General features: G+C 40.0%; 1 protein-coding gene and 1 long non-coding RNA gene across 2 annotated transcripts in view; one reads left to right on the plus strand and one right to left on the minus strand.

Annotated features, from left to right (window-relative positions):
• LOC121139688 overlaps nucleotides 1-15,048 on the minus strand; it is a 32,535-nt gene extending 17,487 nt beyond the window's left edge. The window contains exons 1-3 of the long non-coding RNA XR_005876588.1: nucleotides 14,978-15,048; nucleotides 8,005-8,206; nucleotides 2,908-3,141 (exon numbers count right to left, since the gene is read on the minus strand). This is a non-coding gene — a long non-coding RNA (uncharacterized LOC121139688). The remainder of the gene's footprint in view (nucleotides 1-2,907; nucleotides 3,142-8,004; nucleotides 8,207-14,977) is intronic.
• Pik3c2g (phosphatidylinositol-4-phosphate 3-kinase catalytic subunit type 2 gamma) overlaps nucleotides 1-19,025 on the plus strand; it is a 334,840-nt gene that overhangs the window by 127,952 nt on the left and 187,863 nt on the right. The window contains exons 17-18 of the mRNA XM_040743461.1: nucleotides 4,678-4,771; nucleotides 8,017-8,111. Of these exons, the coding sequence (XP_040599395.1) occupies nucleotides 4,678-4,771; nucleotides 8,017-8,111 (189 nt within the window). The remainder of the gene's footprint in view (nucleotides 1-4,677; nucleotides 4,772-8,016; nucleotides 8,112-19,025) is intronic.

Below are 19,025 nucleotides of genomic sequence, written 5' to 3' on the forward strand. Positions count from 1 at the left end.
TCTTAAAATGTATTATTTTTAGAAGGCTTGGCAAACTATGACTAGGTTAGAAAATCAAGGTTGTGCGTGAAACTTCCTTTAATGTATTTGAGTTAATAATCTTGATGTCTTTTATCTTTTTATTAAGAATAATGGAGCAATGTACACTAATTTTTTCAAAGAAAAGGACATGCGTTAAAAGCAGTAAGAGAGAAAACACTCATAATCCAAATATATTATATGCATGTGTGGAAATGTTTTAATGAAACAAATTACTTTGTATACTAAAAACCAGTATTATACTACCATAAAGCACTTTCAGATAATCAAATACCTAATTGTTTTATTTGGTGCCTATATATAATATACAAGCTGATCATAGTGCATCAAACCTACTTAGTTTTAGACATATACAATATTTCCAATGTTTTGTATAAACTTGTTTCATGTACATTTCTTATTACATCCTTAGGACTGACTCCCAAATGTTAAGTTACTACATCAAAAATAAGCATGACTTAAAAGCATTTTTGTCTGTTTCATTTTAATACATGTCCTATGTTCCCAGCACTGTGTGAAAGAGCCCTTGTTTTAGGAGCATCACACCACAAACATCTCCTAAGGTGGCCCACTCTTCCTAAAATAGTCAAATGCAAAGGATGTTTGGATACGCTTGAATGTCAAGTGAGTTCTTAGTCATATCCCAAGATATCATGTGGTTTGTTCCAATTTTGCTTCCAATTTCTTTACGAACTCCAAGCAAAGGTAATGAAATATGAGACATCCCTCTCCATCAAAATACAAAATATGCTTCCCTGTGTCTGCATGTGTAATTTTCCTTTTCTGCTTCACTATACTAGCATGAATAGATTTTTGTTTTCTTCTTCCTGAGGACACTGGGACATGTCCTTTTCCATTACCTTTAGATTTGTTTTTTTTTTCTTACCCCTTTGACTGAGAGACAAGGAAGAAGTATGAAATTTATGTAGGTGGTATTTGTGGAATTAAACCTGCTGCAACCAATTTAAATTATCTCCATGCACAGCAAGAAGCAATCTGTCTCCATAGTGTGATTTCCAGCACTGTTTTCATCATCATCAATGCATTTTTGATAAATCACCTAGAATCCAGAGAGCATGCTGGTAAATTCTAGGGATAATAAAAAAAGGATGCAATAAACATTACCCTCAGTTTATTCTGTCTCTCACTGAGGATTGAGAGCACATTTTTGGCAAGATCCATGTCACTTCTTTGGGGAACAACGACTGAGAATATCATGAATGACTCTTCTTTGTGGCAAGACTGTGGAGACTTTGACCCTTGGCAAAGACCTCTGGACATTTCACTGCATGATTCTTGGCATGACCCTGGGAGAGTGTATGCTACATGCTCTATTTGCCTCCACTATGTTAGCCATACTGCTGGCCTGAATGAACCACGGTAGGCAATGACATTTAATATTACAAATTTGTATTACGGTTCTGGAAAGAATGAATTTAACCATAAAAGCTGTAAAGAAGTATTATTATATAGATGATATCAGGAGTTAATGGGTACAGTCTAGTAACAGAGAATGAAGATGAAACAAATGAAGAATGATAAAGAATCTCTCATTTCTAATAACTGTGTCAATACCCCAAGAAGTTAAGAGAGACAGACGTAAAGATAAGGAATAATAGTACCAACTATTAAGAGTAAGTTTCCAGCTTATGTTGCCTATAGGATAAATGAGAAAACATGGTATGTCCCCAGAGAGAACAGAGTAGTACAGAATGTAGAATGTAAAATGTAGAATGTAGATTGATCCAACTTTGGCTGGTGAGTTGATCCTGAGAAGCCAGACCCAAACAGATGTAAATATTAACTATTAGAGGCAAAACCGTCTCTTGCTTTGCATAAATCTGTAACCACTGAGATATGCCTAGCTAAAAAAGTTCCATTGTAACGTGAAAGACTGCCTTATGCTTCTTACAGTAGAGATACAGGTTAAAAAGGTAATGGCTGCTGGTGGGAGACTTAGATGAAAGAGGCAAGCAATAAATTGATAACCATTGTAACCATTTTTTTAATTTAAGAAGCAAAACTGGTTGTAAAGCTATTCATGCAAGCCATTGAAACTGTGTAAATAAAGATATACCAGGTTATTCAGGGCCACTTGTTTCAACAACACGTGGTCACAGTTTCCTCATGGTACTGGCTTTACACATCCCGGGCCATCAAACCCATCTGGAGCAAGGCTGCCAGCACGTTTTCAAAAATTATAATTCTTAGTCCTTACTAACCAGGCCCAAGTGAACCAGAAGTCAATAATTCATTATCATTGGAGAACAAAGAAATTGTTACTAGGGGTATTCACATTCAAAGGAGTTTGATGCATATTTATGTTTGTGTGTATGTGCATCTTTATGTGAACACAGAAGAGCAGGTTCAGTAGTCTGTGTATGCACCTATGCAGGCCAGAGGTCAATGCCAGGTGTCTCCCCCACCCCTCTGCTTTACTGTTGAAATAGAGTCTCTTGCTGAGCCTGAAACTCACTAGTTCGGCTAGACTAGCTGACTCCAGAATTTGGAGGCTTTATGACTGCAGAAAGAGGGGAAGAGAGTGTAGTCTGCTGGCAGACAGATCTAAGAAGAAAGATAACAGGTTTAGCTTAGGTCGTCACCACGATTGCAGAGGCACTGGGGACGTATCCATGAAATTTGAGACTTAGTGTATGGAACTGAATGCACAATAAGAAATACTTATAGATATCACTCGCCAGGGTTTTGTTTTGTTGAAGATGTTTTATATGTTTTGTACTTTTGTTGTCATCAATATCAACCAGATGAGACAGGGAGACAGGAAAGAGTGAGTGACTAGACTAACTCAAGACACCATTAGCGTTTATCACTATTCCCTCTGAGGCTTCAGATTGTCCTCAAACTCACCTTGATAGTGACAGGCTTTAGGCAAGTGATCTAGTAATTGAGAACAATAGAGTCCATTGAACTTAGGCAGAAAAATCCAGTCTTAGCCCACTGAAATGAGCCAGCCTTCTGCCTTTGCATTCTCATTGTGCCCTTCTCCTGGTCTGTGTGTGGTGTGTTGAGGTCCTCTGGCCCCAGTAATACTTGGGTAGATGTGTCTTGGCCATAGTTCTCATCACCTCTCGTGGTTATGGTCTTTACAGGGAAAAAGAAGAAAACAGGGTTAGATGTGGATTTGTTGATCATAAATATTTGTTTGAAGAGAATAAGCTTAGAAGTGAAATCTGATCTGCAATTGGAACCCAGGGTAAAAGTCAAAGAAATGCAGAGCTTTGTAGCCTCTGAATCCAAACTGCTGTCAAGGACAGTTAGGGGATACTGGGTAATGCCATTTTTTTCACTTGATTCTAGGTGCATAATGTTCATTTCACCCTTCAGTAATCTAATATCCTAAAAAAAGAAAAAGAAAAACAGACTTTACATGAAAGATGGAAGTTTCCTAACTTCCACACCATAGGAAGCCAATCTTCAGCACCCTGACTGACTGTAAAATAGTGCTACTTCCCTACAAAAGGAATGTAGTATTTTCTTCATTTATCACTCACTACTTTATTTTTAAATGTCATAAGGTATCTCTTCAAGTTAAATTATACTTTTTAATAGTCTTGAACGCTTGTCCCTTTAAAGCTAACTAGTCTTTCCAAGTCTTGCTGAATCTATATGCTTGTCACTCTCCAAAATCAGAGCATTTAAAGCTGTGTGTGCAAGTGACTTCCAGTCACTTCCAGCAACTCTGGGATAACTGAGTATAAACTTTGGATGGTGCAAGATGATGGCAACCCAAAACTGTCATTTATGAATAAAATTATTTTGGGGGCAAGGTGGTTTCAGAAGCTAAGAACCTTCACAAATTGAATTCAAAAACTGTTATTGGCTAGCTGTCTAAGGGATGCGAAATCTTACTACAGGCTTCTCAGTCCACTAAGATTCCCCTTTATTGCCGGGCGTTGGTGGTGCACGCCTTTAATCCCAGCACTCGGGAGGCAGAGGCAGGCGGATCTCTGTGAGTTCGAGGCCAGCCTGGTCTACAAAGTGAGTTCTAGGACAGCTTCCAAAGCCACAGAGAAACCCTGTCTCGAAAAACCAAAAAAAAAAAAAAAAGATTCCCCTTTATTAAGTTATGTTTGTTTATTCATCATAAAGTACCTTGATATCTGGTTTTCATTTATATCTGGTTAAAAACACTTTGAAAATATTTGATATCATGTTTAATCACATAAATGACCAGATCTCTAGGAGGTAATAATTTCTGGAACAAATACATGGCTAAATAAGAAGCAAGGATGTTCAGCCTCTTCAGGAAACATTTTTAGATCTCTCATATCCTATATTTTTTATAGCTAGGATTGATGGCAGGGATGGGACTTAGCCCACTTCAAATGTCTAGTCAATTGGGCATTCTCCCACAGAGCATGTGATAGTACAAATTTTTTACTGCATAATATGAAAAGCAATGAGTGCTGATTATGTTAATTGGTTTGGAGATGATTACAGGACATTATGTACTTAGGGTGGAATTCACCATCTATCCCAGATGGTGTGTGTGTGCGTGCTTATGTTTGCATGTGTGCGTGTGCGTGTGTGCATGTGTGTGTGTGTGTGTGTGTGTGCGTGTGTAATTCATTACTTCCAGTCAACTCTAACTCTATAGTTACATTAACTGTGTGTCAGCTTTCCAGACCAAGACATTCGAGAAGTGGCTGTTCGACAATTAGACAACCTCTTGACTGATGAACTGCTGGAGTGTCTCCCACAGCTCGTTCAGGTAAGAGCCAAGGGTAACCAAGAGATACCATAATCCTAAATAGTCGTTCTCTAAAGCCTCCGAGTGTAAGCCCACAGCATCACCGACATGTTAGAGCGAATTTTGGCCAAGGAAGAGTTTGATTACATTCATGTGTCCATGTGATTAGTATAGACATTTCTATGCAAAATTGATGTACTAACAAGAAGTCATATAAAAGCCCAAAAGAGAAATTTTCACAAACAAATTTCACTTAGTAATTAGTATTACTAAGGGATGTTTGTGAGGGGAAAAAATCATCTCATGAATGAGTATGCAAATCAATGAAACATTAACTGAAAGCATTTTGTAGAAAACAGTTATTCTCTAAAGGACTTATCATTCAGGGGTTTCTTGTCTTCCCTATGGAGAGTTTTACTGCTGATTATTACTCTTGAGAAAGTAATATTTAACACCCAATTCTGCTGCCAATTAGCACCACTTAGCAATATCAACGATCATAGCACTGGGAAATTTCTAGAAAACACTGTGAAGGTAACTGGAACTATGAGCAACCCTGACGGTGTTAACGTGATGGAAGGCTAAGACTGAAGTTATGTGGTTTACACACAAGCAGGGTAACAGGCATCACACTACAGAAGAGAAGCCTTGCTCCAACCCAATTGACAATTGACAATTGTACAGTGTTTTGTGCTCTCTCTCTCTCTCTCTCTCTCTCAATCTCTCTCTCTCTCTCTCAGTGTGTGTGTGTGTGAGAAAGAGAGGGGGTACTAGAAGACAGGATATTATATTCTCATGTATTGGCAACCATTTTTATTTTGAAACAGGGTCATTCACTGGCCTTGAGCTCATCAGCTAACCTAGGATGGATAGCCAGTGAATTTCAGGGCCCTGCCTGTCTCCACCTCCCTGACACTAGGATTTTAAGGTGTGCTACCATGCCTGCCTTATTTACATGGGTTCTGGAAATCAAACTCAGATGTTCATACCTGCAAGACAAGCAGTTTCCCAACTGATCTATCGCCACTGACAGAGTCTCAAAAGCCCAGAATGACATGAAACTCACTAAATGGTAAACGATGACTTGAACTTCTCATGATCTTCCTGCTTCCAGCTCCGAGTGTTGGATTTAATATCAGGTATCACCATACCCAGGATGATAGTCAAACTCAGATATTTCCTTACCTGGCAGATTGGAATCTGCCTTAATTGATAGTTAGCTCAGTTATTGATCACTGATAGGAAATGTCAAGATTGATGGAGAAATTCCTAGTAGTAAACTGTAGTGTTACTTTGAACACCACAGTATGATCTGACACCCTCCTGAGGGAGAGAGCTAGCTAAAAAATAGATGTGTTTGGTTGCTGTGTTACACAATCCATATAGTAATGATTTCCCTTGAGTTGTTAGGACATCATTGTAGAAAAAGAATACCCTCAAATGAAAATGGATGAATCCAATTCATGGGCTCATTGTTCATTTCATGCCTCAGATATGGGCAGCATGCTATATCTAACTCAAACAGGAAATTTTACAAAGCTACCTATAGAATGAACTCACTTGAATACCAATCAGAATCAGTATGCATGGTGCTAAGAACCCCACTGAGAGCCATATTCCAATAAAACCAGATCCATAAGAAGTGCACTCAAAATTTAATACAGCAAACATAGAAATAAAAATTGAAAGAAGCTCTATCTGTGCTGTAATTGAAAATGAAATTGATAAAATGTTCTAAGTAATACTGTAGCTAAACAACAAAACATAGGGAGAAAATCACATGTATTATGAAGTTTACTTTAAGAAATGCAAGCTCCACCCTAGCCTTTAAACTTTCTAAGATCTGAAAGTCCTCCCCTGTTGATTACTTTTTGGGAATTACGTCACATACCCAAAAAGATCATCTGTATACCACATGGTAAGTATGAGAGGAAAACTCTACCATTGGGTGCAATAAGGCAATAAGTTTGTAAGCAAGGAAGTCAATCTGTGAGTTCTAACTTCTAGTCTCTAGGAACTAGACAGACCTGGAAGTATATTCTGGACCAGCTCCTGCCTCAGTGGCCATATTATATGCTCACCCTTACGACATAACATCCTATGCTCAAGTCAACATAGTATGTTCGAGAAAGGAGCCTATGACTGAAGTTTGACAAGGTGCTCAAGGTTTTTCTATACACACTCCACCAGCATGAGACTCGTGTAAGTTTGCTGGATTCATCTCACTCTTAACACTTTAGGAATCTGTAAATTTCCCTATGCTTGACATGTGTAGCATACTGAGGAGTTCCTTCAGGTGTGGATGTGGGATAAGCAGCCCTACTTTTTCTTTTTATCTCTACTGTTGAATAAAACATGTCCTAAATTATCTATCTATCTATCTATCTATCTATCTATCTATCTATCTAATCTATCTATGTTGTTTCTCTATGTGTGTGCGCACACGAGTGCGTGTGTGTGTGTGTGTGTGTGTGTGTGTGTGTGTGTGTGACAAATAGACTGAAAAATCAGAAATGGAGAAATGGACATCTTTAGGGAGAGAACTTGATTTCTGTTTGATATATTCAGATATATATTTAGAGGAGACCCAATTGCATGCTGGGGAAGGTTGAATCTCTGCAGAGGGCAAGTGGATTTCTGAATGAGGTCCCAAAGGACATCGGGAACTGCCACTGCTGTCTGTGTCTTTGATTAGACTGAGTATCAGCCTCTAAAAGCTGTTCGTGATGGAGAGGACAGAATGGTTTAGGAATGGATTATGGCAGCACCATCAGCTTTGAATTTTTAAGCAAGGCTTCAGTATCTGCAGATTAATAGTGACAAATCAGTTGGGGATTCGGTCTTGGTTGTGAGTGGGAGTTAATTGATCTGCAAGTGAGTAAAACTGTCTACTGCTTAACCATACCATTTTATAGGCCACAGACATTAATCATGATATTTTTGTGCCAGGATTCTCCCATGGGGCAAGGTTGAACTTTACCAACCACTTACTTTTTTATTTTCTTATACTCCAAAAGCATAAATAAGGAGGAGAAACAAGACCATGCGAAGACAAATTGTATAATGTTTGCTGTGCCATTGTACAGCAATGAACAAACTGTCAAGCATATTATCAATATTTCATTGAAAAGCTCCCGTTATTTTTCCATAACCCTGTCTGAAGCCTCTGTAGTCCCTGTGTAGTTTGTTGTGGGTTTTGTTTTTTGTTGTTGTTTCTTTTTATTGTAACTGATGAAAAACAAAGGATTTCTTACCTTTCACTGCAGGCTGTCAAGTTTGAGTGGACCCTTGAAAGTCCCTTGGTGGAACTCCTGCTCCGTCGCTCCTTGCAAAGCATCAGGGTGGCCCACCGTCTGTACTGGTAAGGCTGGCACAGGTGCAGGTCCCTCCAAGTCCCCAGGTTCTCTCAGCAGGGTGAGGAGGAGATCATTTACCTTGGATTGCTATTACTGTCCACTGAAAATTCGACTAACTTTGAATCTTTGTCAGTTACTTTTACAACTCTATTTAAAACTTTATATATGCCTAACAAAAGAGGTAACATTTATATAAGCATATTTATCAACACAAATAATTCATATTTACTTAGAAGACTTCTTCATTTTTCTTTTTTGTTGTTGTTCATTCTTATTTTCAAGTTAGTGTACAGCATGACAGGTTTTATTATGATATTTTTAATACATATGCACCATTACTCTTTCTTGGTAATCCCTTTCCCCTGCTACTCTCCCCATCCCTCCTGCTCCCTTCTTGCTGGTCTTCCTCCCCCAGTAGTATTCCCTTCTGCTCTCACATCACATGTATTGCAATCTTCCCAGTTTGCCACGTCCCTCTTAACTCTTACCCTCGTCCTCCTTGTAAACTCCTCTCTGATTTCACAGAATAAAAAATACACACCCATTCAAACCTAGATTCCTTAGATGGATGTTATATGCAAAAATTCTATAGAGATTTTGCATATGTGTTCATTGGGGAGATTGCACTTATTTTGTTTTTTGATTTGGGTTGTCAAAATCCAGTTCTTTTGTTGGGATAATACTGACTTTTAGAGCAATTTATATAACCTTTCTTTTTCTATTGTGTGGAATCTCTTGAGGCATGTAGATGTCACCTCTCTCTCATCAAGGTTTGGTCAAACTCAACAGTGAATCCATCTGGTTTGAGGTTTTTATTAGTGAGAAGGCTTATTACTGCTCAATTGCATCTAGTGTCTCATCTCCTACTGGCTTTGGATGTAGTTCATCAATGCTTTTACTTACAACATTTCTATTTGTTTTCATTGTTTGTAATCAAGATCTCAATTTCTTTGCTACAGTTTTCTTCCCTGTTATCAACTTTTCATCATATTGTAATGTTCTCTAACTTATTTCTCCATGTTGCTGATTTTCCTGTTAATCCCAGGGTTGAATTAAAGAGCTTATAAGAATCCCTTTTCAGTTCATTGATCATTTTTATCAGAAAATATTTGGGAATTCATCATCTGACATTTGACTTAATTTGGCATCCTTGAGTCCTGCACCTACTTAAAGTGTTTAAGGCATTACCATCTTTGAAGAGTCATGTTGCCCTACTTTCCCACAGCTCTTGTGTTTCTCTGTTGTGAATTTTGCATCTGATATTTTGGATAGTGCTTATGGTTTCATTTGGAGACCCTAATGGTAGCCTGTTCATAAGGGATCAATCCCTAGTTCTGCTCAGTGAAGATAAAACAAAGGGCTGTATCAGCATCAACCCTGACTTGTGTAAGATAAAGGATTACACTCCAAAATCAACTAAAACCCACTATTTCATCCCAAAGACCATGATCTAGAAAATAGGAAGAGTAAATAGTCTACAAGTTACCACTGGTAAATGAGGAGGTAGTAAATAAACAAAATAACGGAAGGAAGTCACAGAAAAGGGAGAAATAGAAGTGCTAAATAGCTAAATGGGAAGGAGGTACGTCACACAAAGGGACACAGAAGAGAAGCAAGCTACAAAAAGGAGATGTGTGGAGAGGATTTGATGGGGAAGAGAAATAAGAGTGGGAGGTTAGAGGAGACTAAAAGAGGGATTGAAGTTCAAATATTAAAAGTATATTATAAAGGAAAAGTGTAGAAAGAGAAAAAGGAAAGAACAAACAAAAAGAAAGGAAAAAGACTGGCCAATGATGAAAGGAACCTATAAACACAATAAAATGATTGTATAAAGGGAAGAAAATGTCTTAAAGAATGCAAAGCATAAGTTTAAGGATCACAAAGTAAAAATACTGGTAAGATATATGAAGAAGAAAAAAAGATGTGTAGAAGAGAAGAGTGGAAAAACAAAATATGTGTGGGAGCAGGTTATTATGTGTGATGATAAAAAATTAGAAACTTCAGTGGAAATTTAGCGGTGAAGGGCATGGTTCAGCCTGTGGACATTGGTCTTTTCTGTGGTTTATGACTTTGTTTAGACTGTATTGGCCAAGTCTCCAAGGTCTCCAACAGCTGACTTTCCTCGTTATCTTCCCTTCTTTGTATACCAGAGGTCTCTGCAGTCACATGTAGCTTTGCAATCTGTGGGCTTGAAGGGTGTTGTCACCTTCCTGAGACTCACCTGCTTATTCCTCTAGGATGGCTCGAGTTCTGGTTGTGAGTGTTTCTCAAATGTATTGGGGATATGAAGCAAACAGAGCGTTGAGATGTGTGCAAGCAGAGAGCCCTACTGTCTTTCTAGAGCTGTTAGGTATAACTTAGGGGGTTAGACGAAGCAGCTGTGGGTTGTAAGTACGTGGTCAGAGCTTTGGAGTTGGGCCTTACAGAGAGATGGATCCAAAGGCTGATCTTCCTGCAGACCTTGGCTCTGGGATGTCAATCTCCAGTATTACTCTCAGTTGGTGAGATCTGCTCCCTGCAACCAAGGGTGGGCTTGGTGTTTTCCTGTATACTGCACTGGCTGAGCTACGCCCCCCAGGTCTTGCACGTTTCAGCTTGTCAACATATGACCTTTCTGCTACCTACTACTGTCTCTGGGAGAAACATGCAGCCTCATTTCCTAACAGAAGAACTGGAGGCTCCTAATACTGAGAACAAGGCAGTTTGCTTCATGATTTTGCATACTCAGCTATTAACCCAGAATGGAAAGGCGTGCGTATTAAATGCAGAGTTTTTATAAGCCAAATTCAAGTCGCCCCCTTACTTTCCTCATTGGCTGAGCAGCCAGGAGGACACAGTTTTACGTGTCATCCAAGTCTTATGTTTCCCACTGCCTCCCGTGTTTGTCCATTTATTAACCATGACCATGTCTGAGTTCATCTCTCCATTATACACTATGTTAAGTTTGTTAGGTGCATGACCCTATTATGTCTGCCAGTCCCCTAGGCAAGCTTGACTGTTAATAGTTTTCTGTTGTCAACTTTTAGTTTGGCTGGAAGGGAAGCTAAACTAACAGAGCTGAGGAACTAACCTAATGGAGCTGAAGGGAGCTGCACATTTGAGGGGAGCTACACTAGAACGCCAACTAGGAAACAGCTAGACCATCAGCACATCTTGGGGGCGCTAGTCTGGCATATCTTGGGGGAGCCAGATCAGCACATCTTGGGGGAGCAAGAGCAGTGCATCTTGGAGAGGGAAACTGGCCTAGCAGACATAGCTGGGTTCTCCTGTTTATTGCTTCTACGTAGCTGAACGTCGAACTCTGGAAAATGGCTGCTGTATGTTTTTATTTATTGCACAGCCTCAAGCCATCTCTTGACCTGTTACTGTGGCATGTTGGACTGAGGCTTCCTGACACTTGCTTTTAGCTCCACCCAACCCTCCCATGGGTTAGGTCAACTTCAGACAAATAACTGCTTCTTTAAGGTGGCCCTGGTCCTCTGCTCTCCATTAAGTAAGGGGAAAAAGCAGGAAGCCTGCCCACTGATAACTCATCCAACAAAGGAATCACTGTCTTGTCAAAACATGCAGCTGACTGGGGGGCTCCTATGGGTTGTGGACTTGTGCTGAGGGTGATACTACCAATCCTTTTTCAGCAAGGCTGCCTGGAGTGCCCCTTACCCCACTCACCCCACTTGGCTGGAGATGTTTGGCTTCTTGGGTCACCTGTCTTTTTCTCTGCAATTGTCAGTAGCCTGAGCTATGTTTGTGAATTTTTAAAACTGCCTCTCCCTCCACCTCACTCTCCCTTCCCCTCCTCCTCTCTCCCCCTCTTCATCCTTCCCCCTCTCCTCCCCATCCCTCCCCTTCTGTCTCTTCCACCAATCCTCCTGTTCACTGTCTCCCATACGGGCAGCTTCTTGTCAGCCATCTTGCCCAGAAGAGAAAGTGCTTCTATTTAAGAGTACAGGTTAACTCATAGTTTTTAAGTGCTTCCTTTTCTATAATGTCTATTATTTAATAGGAAGCTAAATTCAATCAGGATTACAAGATGGGTGAAAGATTTTGTGGTTGTGTCTACTCAATGAAGATTTCCAGACAAATATAACTCTGGTACTGTGGATATATAGGAAGCATATAGTTTTTTAATGCTTTTATGCACTATGAATTACAACCAATGGAACATGGGGACCGGATTATTTCTGTTCAGAAGTTCTAGATTGGTAAGACTTCCCTAAGCATAAATTTAGAACATCAGCAACAGAGAAATAAGAATTACTTAGGAGATTATCATCCCCATCGTCACCCACTGTTGAGCCCATGGTTTTATGTCTATGCTGTTCTTCCATCTTTTCTCTCAATGGAACTTGCAGAGTCAAACTCATAACGTAAGTTCTTCTTTATTTTAAAGAAGTACAAGTGTGTCTGGACCGGTCCCATGGGGCCCTGGGCAGTGGATCATTTTTTATCCCTGGCATACTAATGGACTTCGTGTGTCCATAACACAAAGAGGGATGCTCTCTCAGCCTAGACTCTTAGGGGAGTGCCTGGACCCTGCCATGACAGACTCTAGATATCCCCTATGTGGAAGGAAGTGGCGATAGGGTGGGAGGCTGGGGGGATGATAGAGGGTGCGGGAGGAGGGGAGGGAGAGGGAACTGGGATTGACATTTGAAGCAAGCTATTTAAAATTTAAATAATAAAATAAAAAAGAAGTACAAGTATGAATGGCCTAGTAATATAATAAGAATTATACATTCTTCAGTTCTAAAAAATAGTGTGACAGTATCATCTACTTACCTCAATTAACTTTAAAAAATGTTAAACCATCATCATTTTGAAGAATCAAGTTTCCTGTTTCAGTTGTTCCTATTGATATCACTCCTCCCCTTGAAGGGGTCAAACAGTCACAGAAACTTGTCAGAAGTCAACATACGACTTGCTACTCATTCCATTTTAAGTGTCTAATCTAAGATGCAGAGTGCTTCCTCCAGCATGTAACTTCGGAAAGACGTAGGATGCTTGGCCCTTCGCCAAACAGACTCTTACGAAAGTGCTGGGTCAAGTCCTTCCAGCTTCTTCCTGAGTACCAGAAGCTGAAGAAAGCTAAGGGGATACACTTTGTGATGTTTCCTGAGGCACTCAGACTGGGACTCCACTCAGCTCATTGTTTGCTTACCTTGAAACTTTTTCCTAATATGCATTATTGAAATGAGTGCATGTTAAGTAATCGCAGGTTTGGTACTTGAATTGAAATACAGCTGTCTGTGAAGGATAACAAGGTACTTTTTTGAAAAGGCTATTAAAAGTTAGAATAGAACATCGAGGACTCATCTAACTGATGAGTGCCTGTGCTGCCTGAGTCAGTCACTCATCTGCTAAACTGCTCTGTTAGAAGTGGGTGCTGTGAAAGTTACAGTGACTGCAGATGACGGTGTAAATCAATGTCAGGTTTGCCAGCTTGCAGAAACACAGTCATGTCAGTGTTTCCCAAGGAGTCATTGAGGGGGTAGCCTTTCTCGATGTTATGATATAAAAAAAACCAATCATGAAACCCATTTCTCTTCCTCTGAACTCATGGAGAGATAGAAGACATAGAGAGGAATGTAAGCGACAGACAGACTGCTCATTTCTGAGGGATGACTTGAGAAACTAGAGAAAGGGGAAGATGAAGGCAACCAAGGAGATTTGAAAATGTCATCCTTTTAAAACAAGAAAAAACTAGAGAATCACAAGCCATGGACAGGTGAAGCAGGAAAAATGTATTTGTGTTTAAGACATCTTGGCACTAAATACAGGCGGTACCTAATGTTTAGAGGGTGTTTTATGTAGAATATTTGGGGTAAGTTGTAAAGAATGAAGCTAGGGCCCCTTTGACAAAAGTAATGTCCTGTGATTTTAATAAATAAACACCAAAAGAATGAGCAGAAATGCAACAGCCGTCAAGTTAATGAGGTTTTCCACTAGGCTGAGCAGCTGCTTCTCTGGGATCCACGTGTTCATTTCACACCGAAGTCAGTGCCTCTTCCTAGTCACCTGGCCTCTGGAGGAGTCTTCTTTGCTCCACACTAACATAACCCTTCATTTGCCAAGCGCTCTAACTCTGTATGTCTGCAGCAGCTCTCCCTTGTCTGCTGTGTCTATCCACTGTTGTTCCAAGGTCGTCTCACTAGACACTGAAACATGAGGTCATAGTTTTACAGTGAACCCCGCCACCATGACAACCAAGCATCACTGTGAAAAGAAATTGACTTGCAGTTGCTATGGTGCTTTTCTAGCAGAAGGGCAGACACAGGATGAGTAGAGGATGTCTCAGACCCACGAGGAAAGTAGGAGTCACTTCCGTTGTGGCTGTGATGAAATGCCTAACTAACGTGGTCAAGTATGACCAAGAAAGGAAAAGTGAGCCTCTTGATGTTTTGATAGAAAATAACATAGAATGGGACATTCTATAATAGGGAATAGATAGGAAGCTTTGGGTTGGGGAAATTGGAAGGCTTTTACTTCTCAATGTGAAAAAAAGCATATCTGGGTTAATGTCTAGGAAGTCACTCTTGAGAAAATAATTAAAGTTATAGAAAATTAAACGTCAATGTCCTTTCCATTTGGAACAGGAAGCAATCTGGCTCCTAATGAAGTGTTGGCTGGTATGATGGACTGCTTACATTTCTGTTCACTTGACACAACCTAGACATACTTGAGAAGAGGAAATCACAATTTAGGAATTGCCTACATCAGGTTGGCTTATGTCCAAGTCTGTGAAGCATTTCATTATTGCTAACTGATGCAGGAGAGCTTCATCCTGCAGTGGTCATTCCTTATGTAGGTATCCTTGGCTATTTAAAAAAGGTAGTTGAGTAAACTAGGAAGAGCAAGCCAGTTATATGCCTACCTCCATGGTTTCTGCTTCAGTTCTCACCTCTGGAATCATGATTTGAGCTCCTGCCATGGCTTCCCTCCTTGGGGGACTATGATCTGTAAGTGAAATTAACCCTTTCCTCTATGAAGTCACTAAGCAAACCAGGACAACTGGTGACTCCCAAGCACATGTGTCTACTTCTTAAGCCTGAGGAACTGAATTATGACCTTATTTGGAGATGAAAATGAAAAATGGTTTTGGCATGGGATCACTCTGTATAGTCATGGTGGTCCTACATCAAAGAATATAAGCATCAAAAAAGCACTCCTGTAGATGGATTTTCTGTCCTGCCTGGTCCTGCAGCCATTCAGTCCCAAATAAACACACAGAGGCTTATATTAATTATAAACCATTTGGCCTATTGCTAAGTCTTATTACTAAGAAACTCCTACAATTTAAATTAACCCATAATTCTTATCTGTGTTTAACCACGTGGTTTGATACCTTTTCTCAGTATGGCATTCTCATCTTGCTTCCTCTGTGCCTCGCTGTTGACTGCATCTCTGACTTTCCTCTTCCCAGAATTCTCCTAGTCTGGTCACCCCACCTATACTTCCTACCTGTCTACTGGCCAATCAGTGTTTTATTGAACCAGTATAAGGGACAAATCTTTAGAGTGCACAAGAACATTATCCCAGAACATACTACCATGATAGGGAATGCTCGAGGAAGATGGGGGCATATATTTTACTGATGCAACCCAAACTTAGGGAGCCACCAGTAACTGGAAGGGTCTCCCCATTGACCCCATGGCATGAACACAGCTTCCAAAGCTGTGAGAAGGTTCGGTTGTTATAAGTAACCTATTGTTGCTATAGTCTTCTTGTCCCACCTGCTCCCATGTATTTCTACATGGCCTTATCTTACCAGAGAACACCTTGAGGTCCTATCCTCCAGATCCCTCCATGGCATCTCTTTCAGGCATTTCTCTGCCTAACTTTCCAAGAATTCTCCTTGTCTCCTTGCCCTGGCTATCTTCCTGCCTTTATTGGCCAAACAATGTTCTATTAATTAACCAATAAGAGAAACATATATGCAAAATGACATTCCCCATTAACCTATGAGTATGCAATAATTTTTATAACAATAGGAAATACTTAGCTCATCTGAGATATCATTGTCCAGAAATCTTGCTCTGACTGCCCTTTCACTGGGAATAAGTTTTATTCCCTGATTTTATCTCACTACACACTGAGTATGCGACTCTTGACAGGCACTGTCCCACAACCTCTGCTGAACTACATACTTCTCTTTCTGGCATATGCGATGGCTAATGATAGTCACTGCACCATTTTGCCTTCTCTGTGCAAATTCTTTCACAACTATAGGCCAACGGTATGTTTTTTACAGTCTTTGGAACATGTTACAGATAGAACTTACAAAATCCTTCAGAAGCACACCAGAAGAGCCGGTTTGAGTCTAAGTTTATGTGGATGTGTTTAGAGCTCCAACTCTTGATGCAAGTGTTGTTTTAGATACTTCATGGAAAAAGCTAAAAGTTTCTCCCTTTAAAGTAGAGCAGCCTGAGATGAATCTCTGTTCAGAAGCTCTTATCAGACCATGCATTACTATTTGGGTGTTTATTTACTAATAAACAACAAACATCTGAAGCAGTACTTGGTGATTTGTAGACATTCAATAAATTCATGTTGTGTGAATGACTTAATTGTCTGGGCCAAATGTGCCAACTCAGGCTTGTGACAGAAGGGGGCAGAAGAGAGCTGATGGCACAGAAGACTAAGAGTTAAGGGCTTGAGCAACTTCAGGAGACTGACCAGGAGCCAGGCAATAGATGGAGCCAATGAAGGCAGCACTGGAGAACAAGGATGATATAAGCCAGTCAGACACAGCCACCAGGAATTAGGACTAGGGAAGAAATGGATGCAGCTTATGCTCTAGACCAGGTAGGAAAATCAGAATGAATTAAGCAAAGTGCGGCCACTACTATTACAAAGGATTTTCTAGGTACCACACGGCATTAAAGGACCTGTGAGTTTGAAATGTTAACTGTCATGTGAGATGATGCAAAATCTATCGTGTGTGTGTGTGTGTGTGTGTGAGAGAGAGAGAGAGAGAGACAGAGAGACAGAGAGACAGAGAGAGAGACAGAGAGAAAGAGATATGCATATTGAGACCAGGGGTCCATGTTGAATGTCTTTCCCAGTCACTCTCCCCCACCCCCTTATTTTAGCAAAACAAAATCTCCCACTAAGTCTGGAGCTTGCTAAGTCAGCTGCACTGGCTGGCCAGCAGGCCCCAGGAAGTCTACTATCTCTGGTTTCCCAGTGCTGCTGGGATTACAGGTTTACTGGTAAGTCCAACTTTTTATGTGGATACTTGAAATTTTCAATAGGTTCTTGTAGCTTACCAGTTGATGCAGCTTCCTGTCGCCCCCCCCATTCATATTTAAGCAATCACCCTATCACTTTCCTTATTTTGACTTGGGGGACAATTTATCAAGTTAGTATAAACAAAATACAATAGCATGAATCTTTTGCACGCCGTGGTTTAAAGTAGGAGTGGCCCTTTCATCGCCTTGCCAACTCTGTGTGTCCCTGGCTCTTACTTGTGAGTTAAACATTTTCCCTCCATCAGCATTCTCCTGATATGAAAATATCTATTAGAATACAACGTTTACAAAGAATTAATAATTTGTTCATTTGTGTAACAACATTGAAGTAATAGAGATGAAGCAACATGCCCCTTGACTTAAAGGAGCCCAGAGGCTACCATCTCAGTATCCAGGCAACAGGAAGCTATAAGGTATGGACAGAGATGGCAAAGGCCCAACAAACACTTTCCATTCTTCCCTTTTGCCTATAACTCCGTATGTCAAATGCAAGTAGGTGGACAAGGCCAGATATTAAGTAAATCACGAAATCTAACTGTGTGTTCCCATTCTGTCAGTTTTAAATAGGGATAAAGGTGTCCAGATGAATTCACCGTGGAGGTAAATGCTCTCTTTGCTTTGACGCCTGGATACTGTGAAGACTAAAGAGCTGTTCTTGAGGGAGCTATCACAGTGCTGTAGAGCACACATAATACAGAATCAATAGGCGCTTTTAAAACCTCCATTCTCTGCTTTCAAGAATCATTACATTGCCAGTAATTCACCTTTTTACCTTTACAATGCAATAAATAATAAAATATCACTTCACTCTTTTGTAAGGGAAAGATATGCCTGGCTGTCAGCTAATATTGACCTGCTGGAATCGCCACTCACCCTGCTGTTCACAAAAAAAAAATCACACACCAAATAGAGTCTGTGCAATGAGTAACTCACTTGAATAATGTTCCTTCCCCACCTTAGCTAACATGTAGAAAGAACAGTGGCTATTTGTAAGACCATAATCTGTAAAATCCATTAGCACTACTTCCAAGTGAAGTCATCATTACATAGGAGCAGTTGATTTTTTTTTCTCCAGATTTATTTCTGTTTTATGGGACAAAGATTTTATGTGGTTTCTTTAATAAAAAAGATATTTTCAAAGGCCATATATTTTTCAAATTAATTTTATAATGTCATTTAAGCCTAATTACTGTTATTAAGTATGTCTGAAAATAAACCACAAATCAATGCAAAAACCAGACACAGAGATTCACTTGAATGTGTTCATTGCTTCCATTATTATGCCTGAAGATCCATGACTTTCACTTTCTTTTTTTAGTAGAAACACTTATTTTATTTGTTTTTTTATTTTTCATACCTGCTTATTTTATTTTATTTTCGGGGGGGGTGGGGGTGCGGGAGGAGGGGAGAGAGAGGGAACTGGGATTGACATGTAAGACATTTACTTTCATGTTAAGTGAAAGGTTGTGGAAATGAGAATTTTGTAGACACATACTGAACTCAGATGTTGAAACCTGGACCAAGGCTGATGAGAAACTAAACTTCCTGGTCCATCTCCAGCACCTCTGCATTATGCAGTTGTACCAGGATATAAACAGTGATCTAGTTATCCCACAACCATGAGTTTTCCATATCATACTTTATACTCGGGATATGAGTGAAGGCCTTGAA

This window comes from Mesocricetus auratus, unplaced genomic scaffold, assembly GCF_017639785.1.
Source record: "Mesocricetus auratus isolate SY011 unplaced genomic scaffold, BCM_Maur_2.0 Super-Scaffold_100001, whole genome shotgun sequence".
Lineage (NCBI taxonomy): Eukaryota > Metazoa > Chordata > Mammalia > Rodentia > Cricetidae > Mesocricetus > Mesocricetus auratus.